This window comes from Lactuca saligna, chromosome 2 (genome assembly GCF_052625555.1).
Source record: "Lactuca saligna cultivar CGN05327 chromosome 2, ASM5262555v1, whole genome shotgun sequence".
Classification (NCBI taxonomy): domain Eukaryota; kingdom Viridiplantae; phylum Streptophyta; class Magnoliopsida; order Asterales; family Asteraceae; genus Lactuca; species Lactuca saligna.
In genome coordinates this window covers 143,500,766-143,521,913 of record NC_136418.1, presented here as the reverse complement: position 1 = coordinate 143,521,913, position 21,148 = coordinate 143,500,766, and the positions used below count along the sequence as shown (strand labels likewise).

Here is a 21,148-nt window from a genome sequence, read left to right as displayed (position 1 = left end):
ACTAGATAATGCTTTATTAGTCGAAGTTGCTAGTGGCAAGATTGTACCTGTTAGCCATCGTATGAAAAACATTTTAATTGATTTGAATGGGAATAAGTTCCACGAGGAATTATTACCTATAGAACTTAATGGTTTTGACATCGTTTTGGGAATGGATTGGCTTAGTGCCAATGATGCCGAAATTTTATGCAAGAAGAAAATAGTGAAAGTGAATTCGCCTGGAAAGGAATCGTTTATGGTGTATGGAGACAAACGCCGAGTAAATTCTGGAATCATTTCTCTAATGAAAGCCAGAAAGTGTTTGACTAAGGGATGTACATCATATTTAGCATTCGTGATCGATGCTAAGAAGGAAAAGAAGGTGATGCAAAATATTCCTGTTGTGTGTGATTATCCGGAAGTATTTCCCGAAGATCTTCCTGGATTACCGCCCGATCGACAAGTAGAATTTCGTATTGACTTGTTGCCTGGAACAACGCCAATTGCAAAAGCACCTTATCGATTAGCACCGACGGAGATGAAGGAGCTAATGATGCAACTTCAGGAGTTATTGGACAAAGGTTTCATTAGACCTAGTTCATCGCCCTGGGGAGCTCCGGTGTTATTCGTAAAGAAGAAAGATGGAAGCATGAGGATGTGCATTGATTACCGAGAGCTGAATAAGGCAACAATAAAGAATAGATATCCGTTGTCGAGGATTGATGACCTATTCGATCAGCTACAAGGTTCAAGTTATTTCTCAAAGATCGACTTGAGGTCAGGATATCATCAGCTAAAAGTAAGAGAGCAGGATATAGAGAAGACTGCATTCAGAACCCGATATGGACACTATGAGTTTTTGGTTATGTCGTTTGGACTAACCAATGCTCCCGCAACATTCATGGATTTAATGAACAGAGTTTGTAAACCGTTCCTTGATAAATCTGTGATAGTGTTCATTGATGACATTCTGATTTATTCAAAAAGCCAAGAGGAGCATGGCAGACACTTGCGAGAAGTTTTGGAAGTCTTAAAGAAGTAGAAGCTGTATGCGAAGTTCTCCAAATGTGATTTTTGGATTCGAGAAGTCCAATTCTTGGGTCACGTGGTCAACCAAGAAGGTATAATGGTTGATCCAGCAAAGATTGAAGCTGTAATGAAGTGGGAACAACCGAAAAGTCCCACGGAGATTCGAAGCTTTTTAGGATTAGCCGGATATTACCGAAGGTTTATCCAAGGCTTTTCTTCGATTGCTAGTCCATTAACAGCGTTGACCCACAAAGGAGCTACTTATGCTTGGAGTGATAAGCATAAAGAAGCATTCGAGAAGCTAAAGAAGAAACTATGCGAGGCACCGATACTTTCTCTACTCGAAGGAGTTGAAGACTTCGCTGTTTATAGCGATGCGTCTGGGGTTGGATTGGGTTGTGTTTTAACCCAAAGAGAAAAGGTGATAGCATATGCATCTCGACAGCTGAAAGAGCATGAAAAGAACTACCCGACTCATGATTTGGAGTTGGCAGCGGTAGTTTTCGCTCTGAAAATATGGAGGCATTACCTCTATGGCACGAAGTGCAAACTTTTCACTGATCATAAGAGTCTTCAATATCTCTTTAGTCAGAAAGAATTGAATATGAGGCAACGACGCTGGCTGGAACTACTTAAAGACTACGACTGTGAGATACTTTACCACCCCGGTAAGGCCAATGTTGTTGCTGATGCTCTCAGTCGGAAAGTCAATCTTGAAAAGAGAAGGCCAAGAGCGTTGAGAATTGAAGTTGTCTCAACCATTTTAGAAAGTATAAAGAAAGCTCAAGAGGAAGCTTCGGAGAAGAATGACCGGAAAGAGGAACGTTTGGGCAAAACGTTGGTGTTCGGTGTAAACAGTCACGGACTGAAGGTGTTCCAAGATCGGATTTGGATACCTAAGACAGGAGGAGTCAGAGATCTTCTGATGGAAGAAGCTCACAAGACCATGTACTCAATTCATCCCGGTAGCACTAAAATGTATAGGGACCTGAAACCCTATTATTGGTGGTCGACGATGAAGCTCGACATTGCGAAGTATGTGGCTGAGTGTGCGACTTGTGCAAGAGTCAAGGCACAACATCAGAAACCGTACGGGAGTTTAGAACCATTGCCTGTGCCTATGGGTAAGTGGGAAGACATTACGATGGATTTTATCACTAAACTACCCAGAACAAAAAGCGGTCACGACATGATTTGGGTGGTCGTTGATCGATTCACTAAGAGTGCGCATTTCATAGCAGCCAACGAGAAATGGTCTATGGAAAAGCTTGGGAATTCTTACGTGAAGGAAATTGTGAGGCTTCACGGAGTTCCGATAACGATTGTGTCGGATCGTGATAGCCATTTCACCTCACGATTTTGGAAAAGTCTACAAGAGGAATTGGGTACCAAGTTGTGTTTAAGTACAGCTTACCATCCGCAGACTGATGGTCAGAGCGAACGGACGATACAAACACTTGAAGATATGTTAGGAGCGTGTACCTTGGAATTCCTAGGTAATTGGGATGAACAATTACCTTTGGTAGAATTTTCCTATAATAATAGTTTTCACTCTAGCATAAAGATGGCACCTTATCAAGCTTTGTATGGACAGAAGTGTCGTACGCCGTCTTGTTGGCTTGAGGCTGGGGAAAAGCAGTTTATGGGGCCGGAGATAGTCCATCAAACTGCTGAAAAGTTGAAAATAATTAGGGAGAGAATGTTAGCAGCTCAGGATCGTCAAAAGAGCTATGCTGACAAAAAGCGAAGACCGATGAATTTTGAAGTTGGAGATTTGGTTTTGCTTAAAGTCTCGCCGTGGAAGGGACTTATAAGATTTGGAAAAAGGGGAAAGTTAAGTCCAAGATTTATTGGACCGTTTAAAGTTCTTTAGAGGATTGGGAACCAAGCTTACAAGCTCGAACTACCAGAAGAACTGAATGGAATTCATAACACTTTCCATGTGTGTTATTTGAGGAAGTTCACGGGAGAAGTTCCCGACATAATTCCACTTTCAGAGTTGAGGATCGATGAGAACAAAAGGTTGATTGAGGAACCGGAGGCAATTGTTGACCGAAAGACTAAGAAATTGCGACGTAAGATGGTGGAGTTAGTGCTTGTCCGATGGAAACACACGAATGGGCCAAATCTCATCTGGGAGACGGAGAGTGACATGATGAGTCGCTATCCACATTTGTTTGCTGGTGTGTGATTCCGGGGACGGAATCATTCTAAGGTGGAGAGAATTGTAACGCCCGTGTTTCTAGGCTTGCCATTTTTAGCAATGTAATAGTCTAGGTTAACCTTGTAACTCAACTTGAAATAATAAGAATGTATTATTTGTGAATTATTTGAATTATGTGATTTATGTGTGTATTTTCTTAATTTTATAATTTAATGAATTAAGAATAAAATAAGCGTCAAAATTTAAGTGTGAGATAAGCCCGACATCTTTGCATAAAGTTTTAGTGGTCGAAACAAGGATTTCGGAGATATAAGGAATGCCAAAATCCGAGTTATAACGAAGAAGTTATGAACTGTCGAAGTTTTGCGACAGAACCGACACGACGCCGAGTGACGTAAAATATGAATTTAAGATAGAGCGATATTTAGCCTTACCGATCTAAACGAAAGTCGTAGATTTCGTTAAACCGAGAGCGTGCATAAAAGGAACGCCCAAATCTGACTTCGTATGAGGAAGTTATGATTTTCTGAAGTTTCGACTTAGCAGTGTGCAGCCCGAATACTCGATTTGAGATCGAGCGGTTTTTAGCCGAAACAATCTAAATGAGAATCGAAGATCTTGTTGTTAGTAGCAAAGCAATGAAAAGTTAGGCGAGAACGGACGTCAGACGAAGAAGTTATGAATTTATAACGAAGTTTTTCTGTCCCGGCCTTCTAAAAATAAATAATAAAAATAAAAGTCAAAATTAGCCAACGGAGTCTAAATGAAAGTTGTAGAGTATGGTCTGACCTTCGCGTGGATATAAAGAACGTCGAAAACGGAGCTTGTATGCAAAAGTTACGCAATTTAGAAGTTTGACAAGTCAATTACGCCCCGCGTAATTTGAGTACGCCCCGCGTACTCAGTCGGATGCAACTTGTCTGACCAATACTCGAGTGCCACCAGTCGACGCACGCAGTGACGTCAAAGTACACCCCGCGTAACCCGAGTACGCCCCACGTAATTTGAGTACGCCCCGCGTAATCCCAGACCCAGCAGCCTATAAATAGAACTCGAATTCAGCCATTTTCTCTTGTTCAAACTCTTCCCTCTCTCTAAGTTTTGCCTCGATTTGCGTGCCGTTTGTACCCCAAAGCCCCGGTAATATTCCCGAGCCCCGAAGTAAGATCCGAAGCCCCGAGGATCCCGAAGAGCGTTATTCCCGAGCCGAAACGCTGCCCGCGAGGAGCCCGGTTTTGTGAAGATCTTCCAGATCTACGGAGAAACACCTCTTCTGCAAGCCGTAGTGCTGCCCGATCATCTTTTGATCAAGTGAGTGTGTAGTTATTTTCATTCCAACGCAATATTATGAAGTATTTTCTATAAAATACGTGTTATGTGTATATATTTGGTTGTTATACGTGTGAGTGTATATTCACTCTCTTCTATCTTATAGATATGATGTATTCTCTATGAAATACGTGTTATGTGTGTATGCCTCATCTGTTATGTGGAATATGTGTTGATTAAAACATGTTATACAGGTTTTTAAACTATGTATAAAAACGTATATTTTTATCTACTAATATGTTGGGTAGAACATGGGTAGATAATTGGTGTGTAATAAACAGATGAGAGGCCTCGGTGTTATTGGTGTTATTCTAGTCATTCAGCAGAGTATGGATGACGACCACGGACTATTCTAGACTGTCCTGTGGAACACTAGCAGGCTCATTACCTGTAGGTGTTGTGAACGACGTGTTCACCGGTGTACTCTATCCCCCACATGGTTGCCTTTAGGACACTTAATGTTGAGGACGCCCCTCTGCAGTAATGTCCGTCCCGATGAAAAATCCTGAAATAGGTTCCTTATAATAGACGTTATTTTTAGGAACGTAAGGTGAGGATAACGGGAATGGGTAATCGGGTTTATTGTTGATTGTTGAAATTAAATATAATTATTGTGGGTTGAAAACCCTATATGCTCACCAGGCTCCCAAGCCTGACCCACTCAGTTGATTTATTTTACAGGAAGTGGCGCAAGAGCTTAAGATGGGCGAACATCAAGTTGTTTTGTTTACAAGTCTGTATATGTATATATTTGTTGAATGACTTGTAATGCTATCGTTTATGCTTTATGATCTGTATCGGAACATGACATCCCGTCTTTTGATTATGAAATGAAATCATATTTCTTTATGAAATGTTTTGATAAATGTCTATTTTATCATGTTTTGTTTTTGGGAACAAATTCCGCATCTCTTTTAAAATTAAAAGGATTTACTCTGAAAATTATTTTAAAAAGCATAAATGAAATCGGTCTTTTCTGGCCGAGATTTTGGGGATGTCACATAATGATTATATGATTTTTGGCCATTAGAATGTCAAATGTTGGACTCGAATAAATGGTTGAGCCTTAGAGTGAGACCATGTAAAGGTTTGGGCCCAATTTGGAAAATTGGGCCATATGTTGGGGCTTTGACTCATAGTTGACTGTTGGGCCTTTGGATTAGGCCTTGGGCTTGCATCAAGCCAAGATAGGGGTAAATTAGTATTTTACCCTAATATGGACTTATGGACATATGTTGGAAACCAATTATTAATCAGATGATGTTTTGATATTGACAGTTCGGGAATTTGTCATCCATCAGTTGGGATTGTGTCTACGGGACTTCAGCAGTGTGAGGTGAGTTACCCTCCAATAGAAGTGGGTCTAAGGCCACAATGTCGACCCACTAGTAGGAGTTGTTTATTAGATAATTGTCTTTGTAATAATTGTCTGGTTAGCCACTATCTGATATGTTTTATGTGCTAGCATGATATGAGGTGATGTGATAGTGGTACTAGGGGGAATAGTCCCCGGTTACCGGTCGATAGGACTGAAGGGGTAGTTTATTACCCAGCTATGCTAGACAGATTATGATATATGTGATATGATATTATGTGGTAGTAGTAGGGGTGAAATTGTCCCCGGTTACTGGTCGGCAGGACCGAAGGGGTAGGTTGGGCACCCAGAGATGTCTGACAGGGGTAGGTTGGCCACCCCGGTATGCCTAACAGGGGTAAGATGAGCACCCCGGTATGCTCAGCAGGGTAGGTCAGGCACCCGATATGCCTGACATGGGGTAGGTCGAGCACCCCGGTATGCCTGACAGTATGTGATTTGTATGGTATGTGGTATGATAAGGGAACCCACTAAGCTTTGTGCTTACAGTTTTTTGTTTTGGTTTCAAGTACTTCGTTTTCAAAGGAAAGGAGCCAGCTCGATCGCAGCGCATCACGCTATGGTTTTCCGCACATGAGATCTTTGGGATTACACTATGATATTGTTTTTTGATAACATGTTTTGATTAGATCTACTTTGGTTTTGACATCAGATGTTATTATGGATGTTTTATTACTTATAGTTTTATAATAACTTATTTAAAAATGAAATTTTTGGTCTTGAATTTTGGGGATGTTACAAGTTGGTATAAGAGCCTTGGTTTGAGGGATTTAGACATTCTTTTGGGTGTGTCTGGACTCAAACTAAGGACTTAGTATGAAAAAAATTTCAATAGTAAAACCATTTTATAAAAAGAAGTTTGAAAAGAGAAAAGAACTTTGAAAAGAACATGTGTATGATGCGTGCAATCAGCTGAGCTCAAGTAAGTTTTCCCAAGATACCCATACATGTTATGACATATTATGTTATGAGATAATTATGAGAACTGCATGCTAGATTAGGGCTAAGGATCTAGGAAGGATGCCTTATATGCCTATTATGTGTCCTTGTAGACTTGTATGCTAGTATTGATCAGTCAGTGATATGATAGCCTGTTTAGGTTATGCCTGATTGAATGAGCCTTTGAATTGCATGTACAGATTCCTGATTAGAGTATAGAATGGTTTGATTGGAATATGATGGTTAGATTTTTCAATTGTCTGAATGATGCTTGATTTCTTCTTTGTAGGACTTTTAGTAATGGGAGCTAGCTATTTAGTAAATATGCTAAGTCACATGTGGCACAGGCTGGATAATCTCAGAGTGATGTACTTGACCCTATTGAGCAATTCTTATCCGAGTCCAACCATTCTAGGGATGGGTCTCTTAGTCGAAGGATTATCTGATCTCTGTTGCATGTGGCTATATTAATGAGGTAGCTAGTTGACATTACTAGGAATCTATCAGCAACTGAGGACTGGGTGAGTTCAAGAACCTATGAAAGCCTAGGATATGATTAAGTGGGTTAGTAGTGAGGATTAGTGAGACTTGGGTGCACCAGTTTGAGGAAGTGACTTGGAGGATTCAGGAGCATTGCTTAAGAAAGTATGGATATGTGTGGAAGGTAGTTTTGGGCCCGTACTACTGAAAGCACAGGATCCATATTCGAATCAGTGAGAGTCTTGGAGAATCTGAGAAGCTTCGAGGAGAAGTTTGTGACCCGATTTAGGGACAGAGGATATTCCAGTTGTTGCAGCTTAGCCATTAGCAAGCGAGCTAGTGAGCATGGAAGGGTGTCAAACCCAGAAGGATATGATTTCCAAGAGGTTGCAGATGTGAGATCAATTTAGAGCACTTTGAGAAGAGAGGTTCGCGCTAGGTGCGTATAGTAGAAGATCCCGAGAAGAAACCCATGACTTCTGATCACCGGGTGAAAGGCCAGCAGGGCCGAAGTCAGTGCAGCACGTATAAAAAAGTGCACAAGGGAGTTTGACATTCCAAGGGTTTAGGCTGCTACAAGTGTAGCGGGGTCAGTTTTGTCAGCAGAAGCTGATCAGGATTCCTCCACATGTTGCGGGTATATCATCTTCTACTACTATTAGGTGGATGTTGGGTATATGTATCGCTTTGGAATTGTGAGAGACTTTGGATAAGTTAGATCTTGGGTCGATTTTCTGCTAGTGTTTGGGTTATCAAGTATCATATATGCCATCCTGCATGCCGAAAAGTCCTTGATGAACCCATAGATGGACACATCTTGCGGAGTGGGTTTCGCGTGTACCGTTATCATTCCGGATCTTTGTCAATATATATTGGTTTACGCTTTGGTGGAAATACATGTTGAATTATTGGATTTGTGGATTCAGATTATGCTGGTGATCTGGATAGATTTCGATCTACTATTGGTTATGTGTTCAAAATACATGGCGCTCCAGTTAGTTGGTGATCAATGCAACAAGCAAAAGTGGCACTTTCTACTATAAAGGTTGAGTACATGGCTATAACAAAGGGTGTAGAGGAAGCAATGTGGTTGTGTGGTTTTTTTAGATGATTTGGTGTTTGAGCAAGATTGAGTAGACTTGTGGTGTGATAGTCAAAGTGAAATTAACTTAGCTAATTAGCAAGTTTATCATGCTCGTACCAAACATATAAATGTAAGATATCATTTTGTGTAGGATGTCATAGAGGATGATGATATTTCTCTTATAAAGGTGCATACATATAAGAACCCATCAGACATGTTAACCAAGGTGGTATTAGGTGGCAAGTTTAAGCATTGCTTGAATTTGCTCAATATTAATCAGTGTTGATCGCCCTCGAGGGCAATGGCCTTGCAGGGAGGTGTCAGGGTAAGGTGGAGTTATCACCCAGTAAAGTGAACTACGGTGGCTTAATCCCAGGTGAGGGTACGTAGGCAACCATGGTTAAATGGTGCAGCCGGATTGAGTTTTACATTTCAAGGTGTGCAATTTTTCTTCTTTGTTATATGGTCCAAAATTTGAGGTGTATTAAATGTTGTTCGAGGTGGAGAATTGTTGGTAGTGAGCTCAAGTGGTCTATCTAGTAACCTTGAGACAACTCATGTGAGCTTGAGATAGCCCTACCCAGTAACTTAAGTTTATGACCCAAAGTTAAAAATTTCATCCTTATTTGTTATGTAATTCTCAATGAAGAGAGGTAGGGTTAGAGTATGTGAGAGGAACATCACGTATTGTGGAGGGAAAAGTGAGGTGAATTGCTTAACCTAATACAAAAGACTCTCTCTTCTGGTGTGGAAGTAGGTAAATTTGTTGAACCACGTAAATCTCTTGTTTCTTTCTCTATTTACTTTCATTGTTTGGTTGTTGTCATTGCTTGATTTTAGATCCAAATGGCAAAAACAGGAATCTAAGTTACACAAGGTTAGTTGATGTTTTTCGTTCGATTTTTGCATTGTTTTTGCCGGAACAACACCGATCTAAATCAATATTACAACCTTATAGAGGTGACAAAAAAGGTATCAAACCGGTCCCAAGCGGTTTCCGGAACGATCCAATTTTTTAGGCGCCTGTCATTTTTTTATGATCAGTCTTTTTTCGGTCTTTTCTTTTTCGGACAACTCTTTTTTGATTTGGCTTTGTTCTAAACCAATTCAGTCTTGTATTCTTTGCATTTGCATTTTTTAATTCAGATTCGTGTTTCTGTTTTTTTATGTGTGATCATCTTAATAACATATAAAATTTGACTCCCACGTAAGAAAACAATATGCAACATGTTTGTTTCAATTAATTAATTTCATGCAGAGTAGGGTTTAATCAGGGGCATTATAAACAAACTTCACCTTGAGACTAAATCTATCTTCAGCAACATAAACCAATTCAACTTTTAACAGGAAGTAAAAAAAATATATGTCACACCATTAATTAGGAGGGTTTTTCGTGTTATTATGGGTCTTTCTTAATCCTATACATTTTAGGATTCTCCACGTAAGGCTATAAATAAAGTCAGTATGATGTTTTATTTATTTATTTCATTAACCTTTTCTTCTCCTTCAATGCATCAACATTTCAAGTTTCTTGTACACCCCTTCTTTTTAAAGTTTATTAAGTTCAACAAGTGTCATATATAGTGGTTTTCCTCTTTTCTGAGTTTCCACTTTATATCTTTGTGTTCATCGGTTGTTCTTGAGTTTAATATTTTACAACAAGATAACATTTAAGATTAATTAAGCCAATGATTACCTTGTAAAACTGTAGGTTTGGATATGAGTACATGGATAATTACTAAATTATCCATCACTCTTATTTTATATTTATATCTAAGATAGTTTTTCAAGTTTCTCCTAGCAGAATCATCGGTTCAGCAACACACGTAAAAATATATAATTACGCTATTCTCTCTGAAGTTCCAGTGGGGTACATCGCACATACAGCTAGCTTAACACCCACAGAGATTCAGCCCAATAGTCTAAAAACGGCTCATGTTCTCAACATTTTCTACGGATTAACAGGAGTACAGGACCCAAGCCCAGCAGGGAAGGGAGGGTACCACAAACGAAGATTTATGATAGGGTATTGCAGTACCCTGCCACGTGTCGAATAGTCATGGTTGGTTAATGATAAGACATTCCATCCTTTCAAAACGTTTATGTGGACATGATGCATGTAATGTCATCCGCCACATGATCCAATGGTCACTACTACCTTAGAGCCAAGATAGATTTGTTTTTCTCCGTTAGATGGCAAACAGCATTATATATACCTATAGACCAATCACGACTAAAAGCACTCATCAGATTCTTGAAGTCTCATTCACCATATTTCTTAAATGGCATCCATCTCCTCCTCCGCTGTTGCCACCGTCAACCGCTCCACCCCTGCCCAAGCTAGCTTGGCAGCTCCATTCACCGGTCTCAAGTCTAACGTCGCTTTCCCAGTTACCAAGAAGGCTAACAATGACTTTTCATCCCTCCCCAGCAACGGTGGAAGAGTGCAATGCATGAAGGTATGGTCGACGAAACCATAATTAGAGATTTTATTTTGATTACAAACATTCGTAAGCATCAAATCAGTTTACATTAATGTTTTATATATAATACGTACAGGTGTGGCCACCAATAGGGTTAAAGAAGTACGAGACCCTTTCATACCTACCACCATTGTCCGACGCTGCATTGTCTAAGGAGATCGACTACCTTCTCCGCAACAAGTGGGTTCCTTGCTTGGAATTCGAGTTGGAGGTCTATTTCTTTTAATCACCTTTTCTTAATTTTATTTACTAATTGATTAATATAAACAAAACAAAATTAATCGTAAAGTGAGTAAATATTTATATTTGTGGTGTGTATATATAATAGCATGGATTTGTTTACCGTGAGCACCACCATTCCCCCGGATACTATGATGGAAGATACTGGACAATGTGGAAGTTGCCTATGTTCGGGTGCACTGACTCAGCTCAAGTCATGAAGGAGGTCGAAGAGTGCAAGAAGGAGTACCCCAACGCCTTCATCCGTGTTATCGGATTCGACAATGTTCGTCAAGTGCAATGTATCAGTTTCATTGTCTCCAAGCCCCCAGGCGTTCTCTAAGCACCAAAACCAACCTTCTTGCCTAGGATGCACCAAAATTGATCAGTATCCTAAGGCTTTTTAAGGCCATGTTTAATTTGTGTGGGGTTGGGTTAGACATTGAAAGATAGAAACTTGGAGTTGGCGCCAAGATTGAGTGGTGTGAGGCTTTTCAAAACCAATCTGGCTTCAAGATTTCTTGATTGTTATATATTTATCATATAAATTGAATTTTACAACATATATCGCTATAAATAGAACCCTTTGTGGTGCTAAAGACATGCATGCCGTATACGTTTTAATTCATGTCATTTGTTAAATGATATATGTTTGTCATGTTTAATTAGAATTTGTTAATTAATCAGGACATGATTCATGACTGATACTTGTCAATCATGAAGTCGGGTGAGCGAGTAGAAGGATTACTTAATTTACTATAATAAGCATTAATAAGAACAATTTTTGCACCCCCAAAAAACTAATAATATCTGAAAAAACTATTGTTGGGGTTTTTTTTTTTGTTTTTTTTTGTTAAAATAAGTTTTTTTAATAGCTTGTTAGTAAGCTTTGACTTTAGCTTTTTCACAATTTGGTGGGTCCATAACTTTTTTATCAATTAGAAACTGACAATTAAAGAATAGTACACATTTAAGTTTTTTTTTGAACCGGTAATAATTGATATATATTAATGGAACTAACCCCATTAGGAAGTAGCTAGTAGAGAACAATGTTTTACAATAAATCAACAAAATAAAAGGGAAAATTTTCATACTCTCCAATCTAAACTATCATTTTCTCCCATATAGTTAACCCACACGTATGTCAATGACTTTACATCAGCCACTATCCTCTCCGACTTCCTGACAATTTTTTTAAAAATCCTATCATTCCGGGCAATCCATAAACACCATATGGTCCCATATAAGATCGCAGTTAATCTACATCTCTTCTTTGGACAATTGTCCCATGTAGATGCATACTTTATGATGTCAAAAACTGAATGAAAATCCATCTCTGGTAGTCCACACAAGTGAAGAACCATCCAAAATACTTCCCTCTCCAATGAACATGTTGCAAGGATATGGTCACCTGGTTCTTCTGTCAAATTGCAAGCACCACAAACACAGTTGAATCCATTGTAACAACACCTCTGCTTTCGAGTGCTTCAGCTGAAGGAATCTGATTTGGTTTCGCTCTTCAGATAAAGCCCAGAACTTTTAATGGGATCCGCTAAATCCACGGGAAGATCCTATCACATACCGGGAAGGATGCTCTTTCAATCCTGTCTCGAAGGGCTGCCACACAGAATTGTCAATCTCTATCAAAGGAAGAAACCCATGTACCACTAGCCTCTACATGATGCATTACGTTCCCGAATGAAATATTTATTTTTTCTAACTTTTTTATGCTTTTTACTATATTATTCCACACACTGCTCCAAAGATTTTTTTGCTCCAAACCTATTATTTACACCCACCAATTTATGCAGTCCATTGATAATTTGGACCCATAAAGAGTTGGGTTCGTTTTTCAGCCTCCATAATCACTTAGTTAGAAATGCCAAATTTAGGGATCGGATAGAACCAATACCCATACCACCAACCGCTCTTGAGGATATAACATTTTCCCAGGCCACCCATTTTATTCTATTCTTGTAATTAGGACCACCCCAAATGATCTGTCTATGAATTTTCTCCAATGATCTTATGACTCCATTCGGGGCCTAAGCTATCAATTGCGCGCTATAGCGGCGCTATAGCGTTTTGCGGAGGTCAGGAACCGCTATTTTCAACTTAGCGTTTTCATTTCGCAGTACCGCTATTAGCGGCGCTATTCACCGCTATTTCAATAACCGCTATAGCGGCGCTATGGGCGCTATTCAATTTTCGTTCACATTTAGGGTCATTTGTTACTTTGTCAATGAAAAACTAGTTTTACTGATCTCACTACACTTTCATTTTAAAATGCCCAAACAACTAACATAATTAAAAGCATTCAAAGCAACTACGTCTACCGACAACTCTTTTTCTCATCTTTTTCTGTACTCACGACGACTTGAGCTGCTATGGTCGGACTCCATTAATGCTTTTTGTAAATCGAACCACACCTATGAGGCTACGACTTGGGACTTAACTCTTTATATCAACCATGACCTACTAATACGATATTGAATACGGGCAATACAATTAATCTCTATTTGACACTTTGACACTACGTAGTTTCCTTATTACCAAAATAGAATATTATGTTATGTTTTTATATAACTTTTTAGGTTTATGATCTTAATTATATATAAACTTATAGTATTAATATTCAAATATATATAACTTCTATATAAATATAATATAAAATTATAAATTATACATAATATTAAAAAAACGCTATATCACCGCAATACCACCGCGATAACCGCGATCTCAAATAGCGGCATGTGACCGCTATTGAAATTTTGACCGCGATAACTGTATAGTTCGGGGCACCAAAGATAAATAGGAAGAATGTAGGTAGGTTCCCCAATACTGATTTGGCAAGAGTAATTCTTCCACCGAGACTGAGGGTTTTGGCCTTCCAAATTGAAAGTTTAGACTTCAATTTATCCACAATTGTGTTCCATGAGGCTTCAATTTAAGTAACTTGAAAACGTTGTCCTAATGAAGAGACAAATCAAGCTTTTTCTTTTTAATTACTTTTCCCTTGAAAAAACTCTAACAAAGAGCACTCTTTTGTTAATGTTCTAACCGGTCCTGTCGGTGTAAGTTAGTGTTCATTTAATCTTCTTATGATATCTTTTAGAACATTTCAAGTGTATATTCATCATTGCATTAATCATTCGAAAATGAATGTTTTGCAACTAGAATATACTATTTTCTTTAGATAAAAATCTTGAAATTTCCAAAATAATGCTCATCTAGCGTGCATATCAAGAGGCGGGACTTCAACATATGATTTGGGGCTGAAAATATAATATTTTTAAAAATTGGTGAGCAGGAGCATAACTAAAATTTTATATTTTTAGTTTAATATATATATATATATATATATATATATATATATATATATATATATATATATATATATATATATATATATATATATATATTAAAAATATAGTGTGGGGTCATAGTCCCCGCTAGTCCTAATAAAGCTCCGCCATGCATATGAAGAAATACAATAGCATTGAGCTCATAAGGACAAAAAGAAGCATATAGAATTTTAAGGAATTTTAATTTCTTTGATATATTTTTTTTCTCTTTGAGCACGCATAATATATTAATGTCTAGTTGTAATCTTTTTTTTATGATAGACTTCGTATGATATTTTGAGATTATTTTTAGTTAAAACTCATGATGCTACGTTTATAATTTCTATCATGACATGATTATCAAAAATGATTAGTCGTCATTGCCTTAGAATTTTTGGTTGTGAGAAGTTGAAATTCATTTATCATCTGTGATCCTGTTCATCTTTGGTTTTCTAAAGCAGCACCAATTATTATTATTCTCTTGGAATGAAACTCAAATGGGATTTAAATTTCTTTTTACACACCATCCTATTTCCTCCCTAGTACACATCACTATACCTTGACCTATGTTTTCCTCTTTGTTCACCAATCTAATATTACAGAATATAATAGAAGCCTCACAAAAAAATAATGCATTAGAAAAATGTCACGTGCTTCTTTTGGCTGTTAAGAAGCCACACAAATTTATCATCATCGCTTCACCAAAGTAACACCATCGTTGTCACCATTATGTAACAGAAATCGAAGGCCCCCTCAACCATACCACGCCTCATGGAAAACCTTCATCGATCTCGTTTTCATAATCTTCAGGATCACACAAAAAGCCGCCATCGATCCAGCCCTAATCTGAGATCACCATTGCCGGTGCACCACAAGACCTTGATGAGCCGCCACCGTTGATTTATCGACGCACCTAAGAACCATTATCAGATCAACAAGGCCACAAGTTTTTTTTTTTTTTACTAAAATCATTCTTTACCTTTTTCAATTTTAGCAAGGTTAAATCACCATCCTCTTATGGTTCAAGGTTAAATCACCATCCTCTTATGGTTCCAGGTAACCATTCGATAAATTATCATTGCTTTATTCCTAAAAAAAAATGCTCCCTTGTTGCCTATATGGTTCGAGGTAATTATACTTCTAATTATCATTGGAATTTCTAGTTGTGGTAAATCTTGAATTAATGAGATGTCCCTGTATCAATTTCATATAGCTAGAGGTGGTAGTGTTTTTCATTCCTACACACCTTATGTTCAACAAAATGCGTCTCTTGAGCACAATTCAAATCTAGATATTCTTTCATTGGATAGTATATAGTAATACAAATCCTTGATTCCCCAAATCGTTCAACTTCTTTTCCAAAACTTTAGCTTTGTTATTTATTTTTATATGTATATAAAATGAACACGTTATATAATAAGAATATTGTTACACATATAAAAAAAAAGGGAAATATTGTCGGGTAAATACAAAGCTACAAGTCTTTTTTTATAACTTCATAGGTGAGTAAATATTTCAACACCTATTTGATAATTTGCCTCAAAGAGAGATCTGGAATGGCTGTATTGATTATGTCATCCACTCTTTGATAATTTGCCTCAAAGAGAGATTTGAATTGTGATTTTTGTTATACTATTAATTCTTTATTTCTAGTTTTGTAGTTTTGTTTTTTAGTTTATTGAACGCTTTTTCTTATATTAATTTCTTATTTCTCGACCATTCAATTCAAATTAATGGCTTGTTTCCATTTTTTATATTTCTTTTACTTTCTTAGATGTTACATTCCATTTTTTTTGTTTGTTTAACATTCTGAATTTTCATTTTGCATTGATATAATATTGGTGATGGATCATTCTGCTAGAATTGAATCCAATTCTGTGGGAATTGAATCAAGAATTTCAATTCTATTGGAATGGAATCATGATATTTCATCACTAACTGGATTTGGTTTCAAAGATTTGTACAAAAGAATTACTTTTTTTTATTTTCCATTTGCTAATGTATTATTGGGTTCTAAACTACAATTGAATTTGGTTTCACAGATGCTTGAAGAACGAACTGCAAAATTGAAAGTGATTATCAGCAACAATATTATTTTAGAATGTATTAGTGTCTTTTGTTAGATTTTGATGTTTTTTTTTTCAATTTTTAACCGTTCTTAGTTTTATTATATAACAATAAATGTAATTCTTAGCAATTGTTACCCATATTCTTTAAGAATTAGTGCAATTTTTGTTTTTATTCTCCAATTGATGGTTCAAAATTTTGTTATTTTTCAAAAAGTTTATTCTTTCAAAATATGTATTTTGTCAAAATATTTATTTTTTTATGGTTCAACAATGTTTCAAGATACTCATAAACATTTTCTGTTAGAATGGCCCGAAATAAAAGAATTATTATCTATTAAAATTATATTTTTAAAATTAAGAGAATTAATAACACCTGAAAATTTGAAATTTCCTTTTTGAAATGTAGTTTAATTGACTAAAATACTCTTATACTAAAATTTATGTGATTATATAGTACATAATATCTCATAGTAATATCATAGACCCTCAACTCATTACCATTCATTTTATTCATCTATTGGTCCACAATTATCCTTACGACCACACAATAGATATCATCCACATTATAACCTAGCCACACACACACACACACACACACACACACACTATATATATATATATATATATATATATATATATATATATATATATATATATATATATAGAGAGAGAGAGAGAGAGGTAACAGTTCAAATTAGAACCATAAAAAGTTAAGAACCATAAAAACCACTATTTTTACCTTATAACTTAAATCATGAGACATGTTTTATCAATCTTATCTCACAAGAAAACTTTTCTCTCGTCTCTCTCTTTATCTCTCTCTCTCTCTCTCTTACCTCCTACCGTTGCCGACCACCACCACCATCGTCGGCACCTATCACCGTCATCGGAGCCACCATCGTTGCTTCTGCCACCATCGTCGTTGATGTCGGCCTAACGCATGTCTCGTCCTTCCTTTGTCACTACACTATTATTGCCACCTCACTTCTCTGTGGTGGTTCCAGATCTGAAAAAATAAAGGGACTGTCAACGATTACAAAACCACTGACGACCGCCATTATTTTCTCTCACACCGAATATGGCCAAATCAGGTGTAGATCTGAGTATTTTATGTTATTTCAGAAAGTTTTTTGTTCTTATTTCACCATTTAATCGTTGGATTCACATCAAATCTGTTCTCCTATCATTTTTGTCGTTGTTAGAGCATCACAAATCACAAATCGCAGATATCATTGCAACTTACATGTGCTAATCTACTCATTTTTGTTCTGGAACTCATCAACTCGTTTTTTTTTTCTCTGAAAGTTCAATCTCCGGCGAAATCTCAGTTGGATATGTACTAGATTTGTTTTATGACCAACTCTTCCTTCTCTCTAGCTCGTCACTAATTAATTTCTTTGATGTCTAGTCAAACACCACTAGACTGTGATCATATATTGATGTATTTCTGTTATTTCATGTTAGATTTGGTGTTTATATGTGTGGTGTATCTCATGGTGGCCGATGATGGTTCCACCACCACATCGGATCTGGTCTCTGGTGATGGTGTTTACATAAAAATGTTCTACAAAACCATGTTTTTTCTATTATAGCCGTCAATAAATGTAAGTATGTGTGCCACCAACTGAATATGTTCTCATTGGTCCATACATCATAGTGAACCAATTCTAATTGTTTAGAATCCCTTAGGAAAGTTGGGATGTGTGGCTTAAAGGATTAAGGGATTACTTTATTAAGCTGCCCCAATGTAGTATTCACGACGTGACTATATAGGTGTCAAGACGTGACGATTAGGCTCATCGACTGTTTTGGATAGACTATGTCACGATGTGGTGGCATGACCATCACTAAGTAACAGTAGATTTGACGTGGCTTAGTTGGATCGTGACCAAGATTTTGATCAAGTCTAAGTTCGTTCCTCATCAAATAACCATGGATGAATCATGACGTCAAAGTCAACTGATGTTGACTTGACCGTTGACTTTTTGACTTGATTGACTTTTACAAAAAAAAAAAAAAAAAAAATTAGCCTTTGAGTGTGAATGGAAGTTTGACCTTGGATATTTCTATAGGTGGGTTGTAGCTCCGGTTTCGGGAATTTTCGAGTTGTGATTGTTCGGCTATGAGAGTGCGGTGAGTTTTCTCACTATACTATGTAGGACGCTAGTTGTCTTAGTGATACATTCAAGGAACAATAGAATGTGGCCCCTCGCATATGTATCAAAGAAAAAGATCTGGCCCCTGTTGATTTTATAAAAGACCAAAATCTGGACCTTGTTAGTTGTATGTAAGACCAGGATCTGTCCCCTGGAATTTATAGAATGATAGTTGTCTTTGTGATACTTGCATGGAAAATAGGGATATGGCCCTTGGCACTTGTATATAAGATCAATATTTGGCCCTCGACATTGCAAGGAAAGACCATGATTTGTACCAAGAAATGATTGTAAGACTATGATTCGACCCATAACATTCATTATCGTATGTATGGTATATGATATTTTGGGGAACTCACTAAGCTTTGTTCTTACGATTTATGTTTAATATGTTTTTCAAGTACTTCTAGTTCCAAAGGAAATGGAATGGCTTGATTACACAACATCCCCTGGAGATTTATTCCGCATTAGCTATTTTTGATTTACTCTCATATTTGGGAATACGTTTGAACATTGTTGGCTTTTGAACAAACGATTCTATGGTTTTTGGTGGTTGAAAATGAAATTTTTTACTAGCATTTATGGGATGTTAAAAGTTGGTATCAGGGTCTTATTTTGAGATGTTGGGCTAGTTTTAAAATTAGTTTCACAAACAAGTAAAATGGAAAATAGAAGACTTTAAGATTTTGAAATAACATAATAAATTATACCCACAAAGGATCATCTTGTAAGTTGTAGAAAGATAAAATCAACAACAAAAGAAGGGATGAATAAATAACAAACTTTGTAGTTCTTTTGTTTCTTTGTGAGGCTTGGAAGTTGATGGAGAATGTGGAACCTTTAAGATACCAACAATAACTCAACTTGATGTAAATGTGCTAGTCTTTGTAAGAAAAATATTAAGCTTTGAACAAAACATAATTATGGTTCAAAAAGAGAAAAAAAGCAAGAAACAAAGACTCAAAGTCTTGAAGAATATGGAGAGAGTAAGAGAGTACTCTCTATTTACGGTTTATGCGTGAAGAATCAAGAATCCAAAATTCAAGCATCAAGTCTTAAGCCATAAAGTGAAGATAATAACCATTAGATCATAACACTTTAAGCGGACATGTCCCCTTTGTCATGAAAGTGTCCTACCATGCCTTCTTAGGTTGCATTCTTTTCAATAAATTAATACAAACTGCATACATTTCACTCTCTTAGAAAGTCATGGTTTTAGAGCCAGAAAGCTAGCCATGTTTTATTTTTATTATTATTATTATTATTATTATTATTATTATTATTATTATTATTATTATACCATATGATATTATTAACTTACTTGCTAATGAAAGACAAAAAGATTCATCTAGTCCAAAAATGTTGTGCATTACTTAATAAACCATACCATATGATATTATTAACTTACTTGTTAATGAAAATTATTATTTCCAAGAAATAAATAATTTCCAGTTAATTATAAGAGTTTACAGAATATTTATTAAAACCAATTTCTAATAAATAATAAACCGTATCAAGTTGTTAGTGTGACCCATTAGTACCATATGTTTATTAGCAATATAACTTTAATATGACTCTTGAGCATAGTAGATCTTTCACGAGGGATTTGGGCAAACTCTAAGGTATGTGCTTTCCCAAATATCTCTAATTATGCAGATTACTTAATCTTTGGATAAAAGGTTGAGTAAGGTTGAAAGAGATGTTGCTGAAATGTAAAACCCGATTTGTCAGGTAAACCCTTAGTAATTATTGCAAATTTTCTTCCTTGGACCCTAGTACATTGGGCGTAGGTATGGTATGTTTGGCGTACTAATAAGCGTTCGTGAGTCAAGACATTCCCCTGGCACGTTGGTCATACCCATACGTACGCAGGGTAAAGGAAAACCCTAATTTTTAGGGTTTGCACCCTATTTAAACTCATTAAGCTCCCCAGGTCGTTCACCTTATAAGCCTCCATTGCCTTTTTGATCTAACCTCGAAACCTTAATCTATTTTCCAAAGAGTTTGACCTTATGTGTGTGTGTGTGTGTTTTGTTTGTTTGTGGTGTGTGTTGAAGAAGGAGAAGACTACTGGAGAAGCATTGGACAAGAGGAAGGTTGTAGATCCAGATCTTATTCACCATTTCTAGCTTCTTGAAGTTATAAAGTTCCTACGTTAATAATTCATCTCTTAGTTCTAGGTAGTTAGTGTTTTTGGGTTATTTTGGTCCCTTAAAGTGTTTCTTGAGAGTATACGCTACTCCAGAAGGTTATGATGATAGATCTTAGTGTTTCTGAAGTCCTTTGTGCATAAAAATGATGTCTTGATGGTTAAAGCCCAACCATGTACGGATTGAGGGTTGTTTCATGAAGTTGGGTTGTTAAAATCCAAGATTTGACATTTCTATGCCAAGCAAAAGCATAAAGTTTGCAACTTTACGGCTTAATATGTTTTAATAAGCTTAGATCTAAAATTGGACGGTAGGTCTTAACTAATTAAGACTTTAAAAGGAGGAATT

General features: G+C 36.8%; 1 protein-coding gene across 1 annotated transcript; it reads left to right on the top strand.

Annotated features, from left to right (window-relative positions):
- The first annotated feature begins 10,609 nt into the window (after window positions 1-10,609).
- On the top strand, window positions 10,610-11,644 carry LOC145031904 (ribulose bisphosphate carboxylase small subunit, chloroplastic-like). The gene is made up of 3 exons (XM_078980560.1): window positions 10,610-10,838; window positions 10,939-11,073; window positions 11,191-11,644. The coding sequence occupies exons 1-3, from the start codon at window positions 10,662-10,664 to the stop codon at window positions 11,422-11,424; spliced, it is 546 nt and encodes a 181-aa protein (XP_078836686.1). The 5' UTR covers window positions 10,610-10,661; the 3' UTR covers window positions 11,425-11,644.
- The last annotated feature ends 9,504 nt before the right edge of the window (window positions 11,645-21,148 follow it).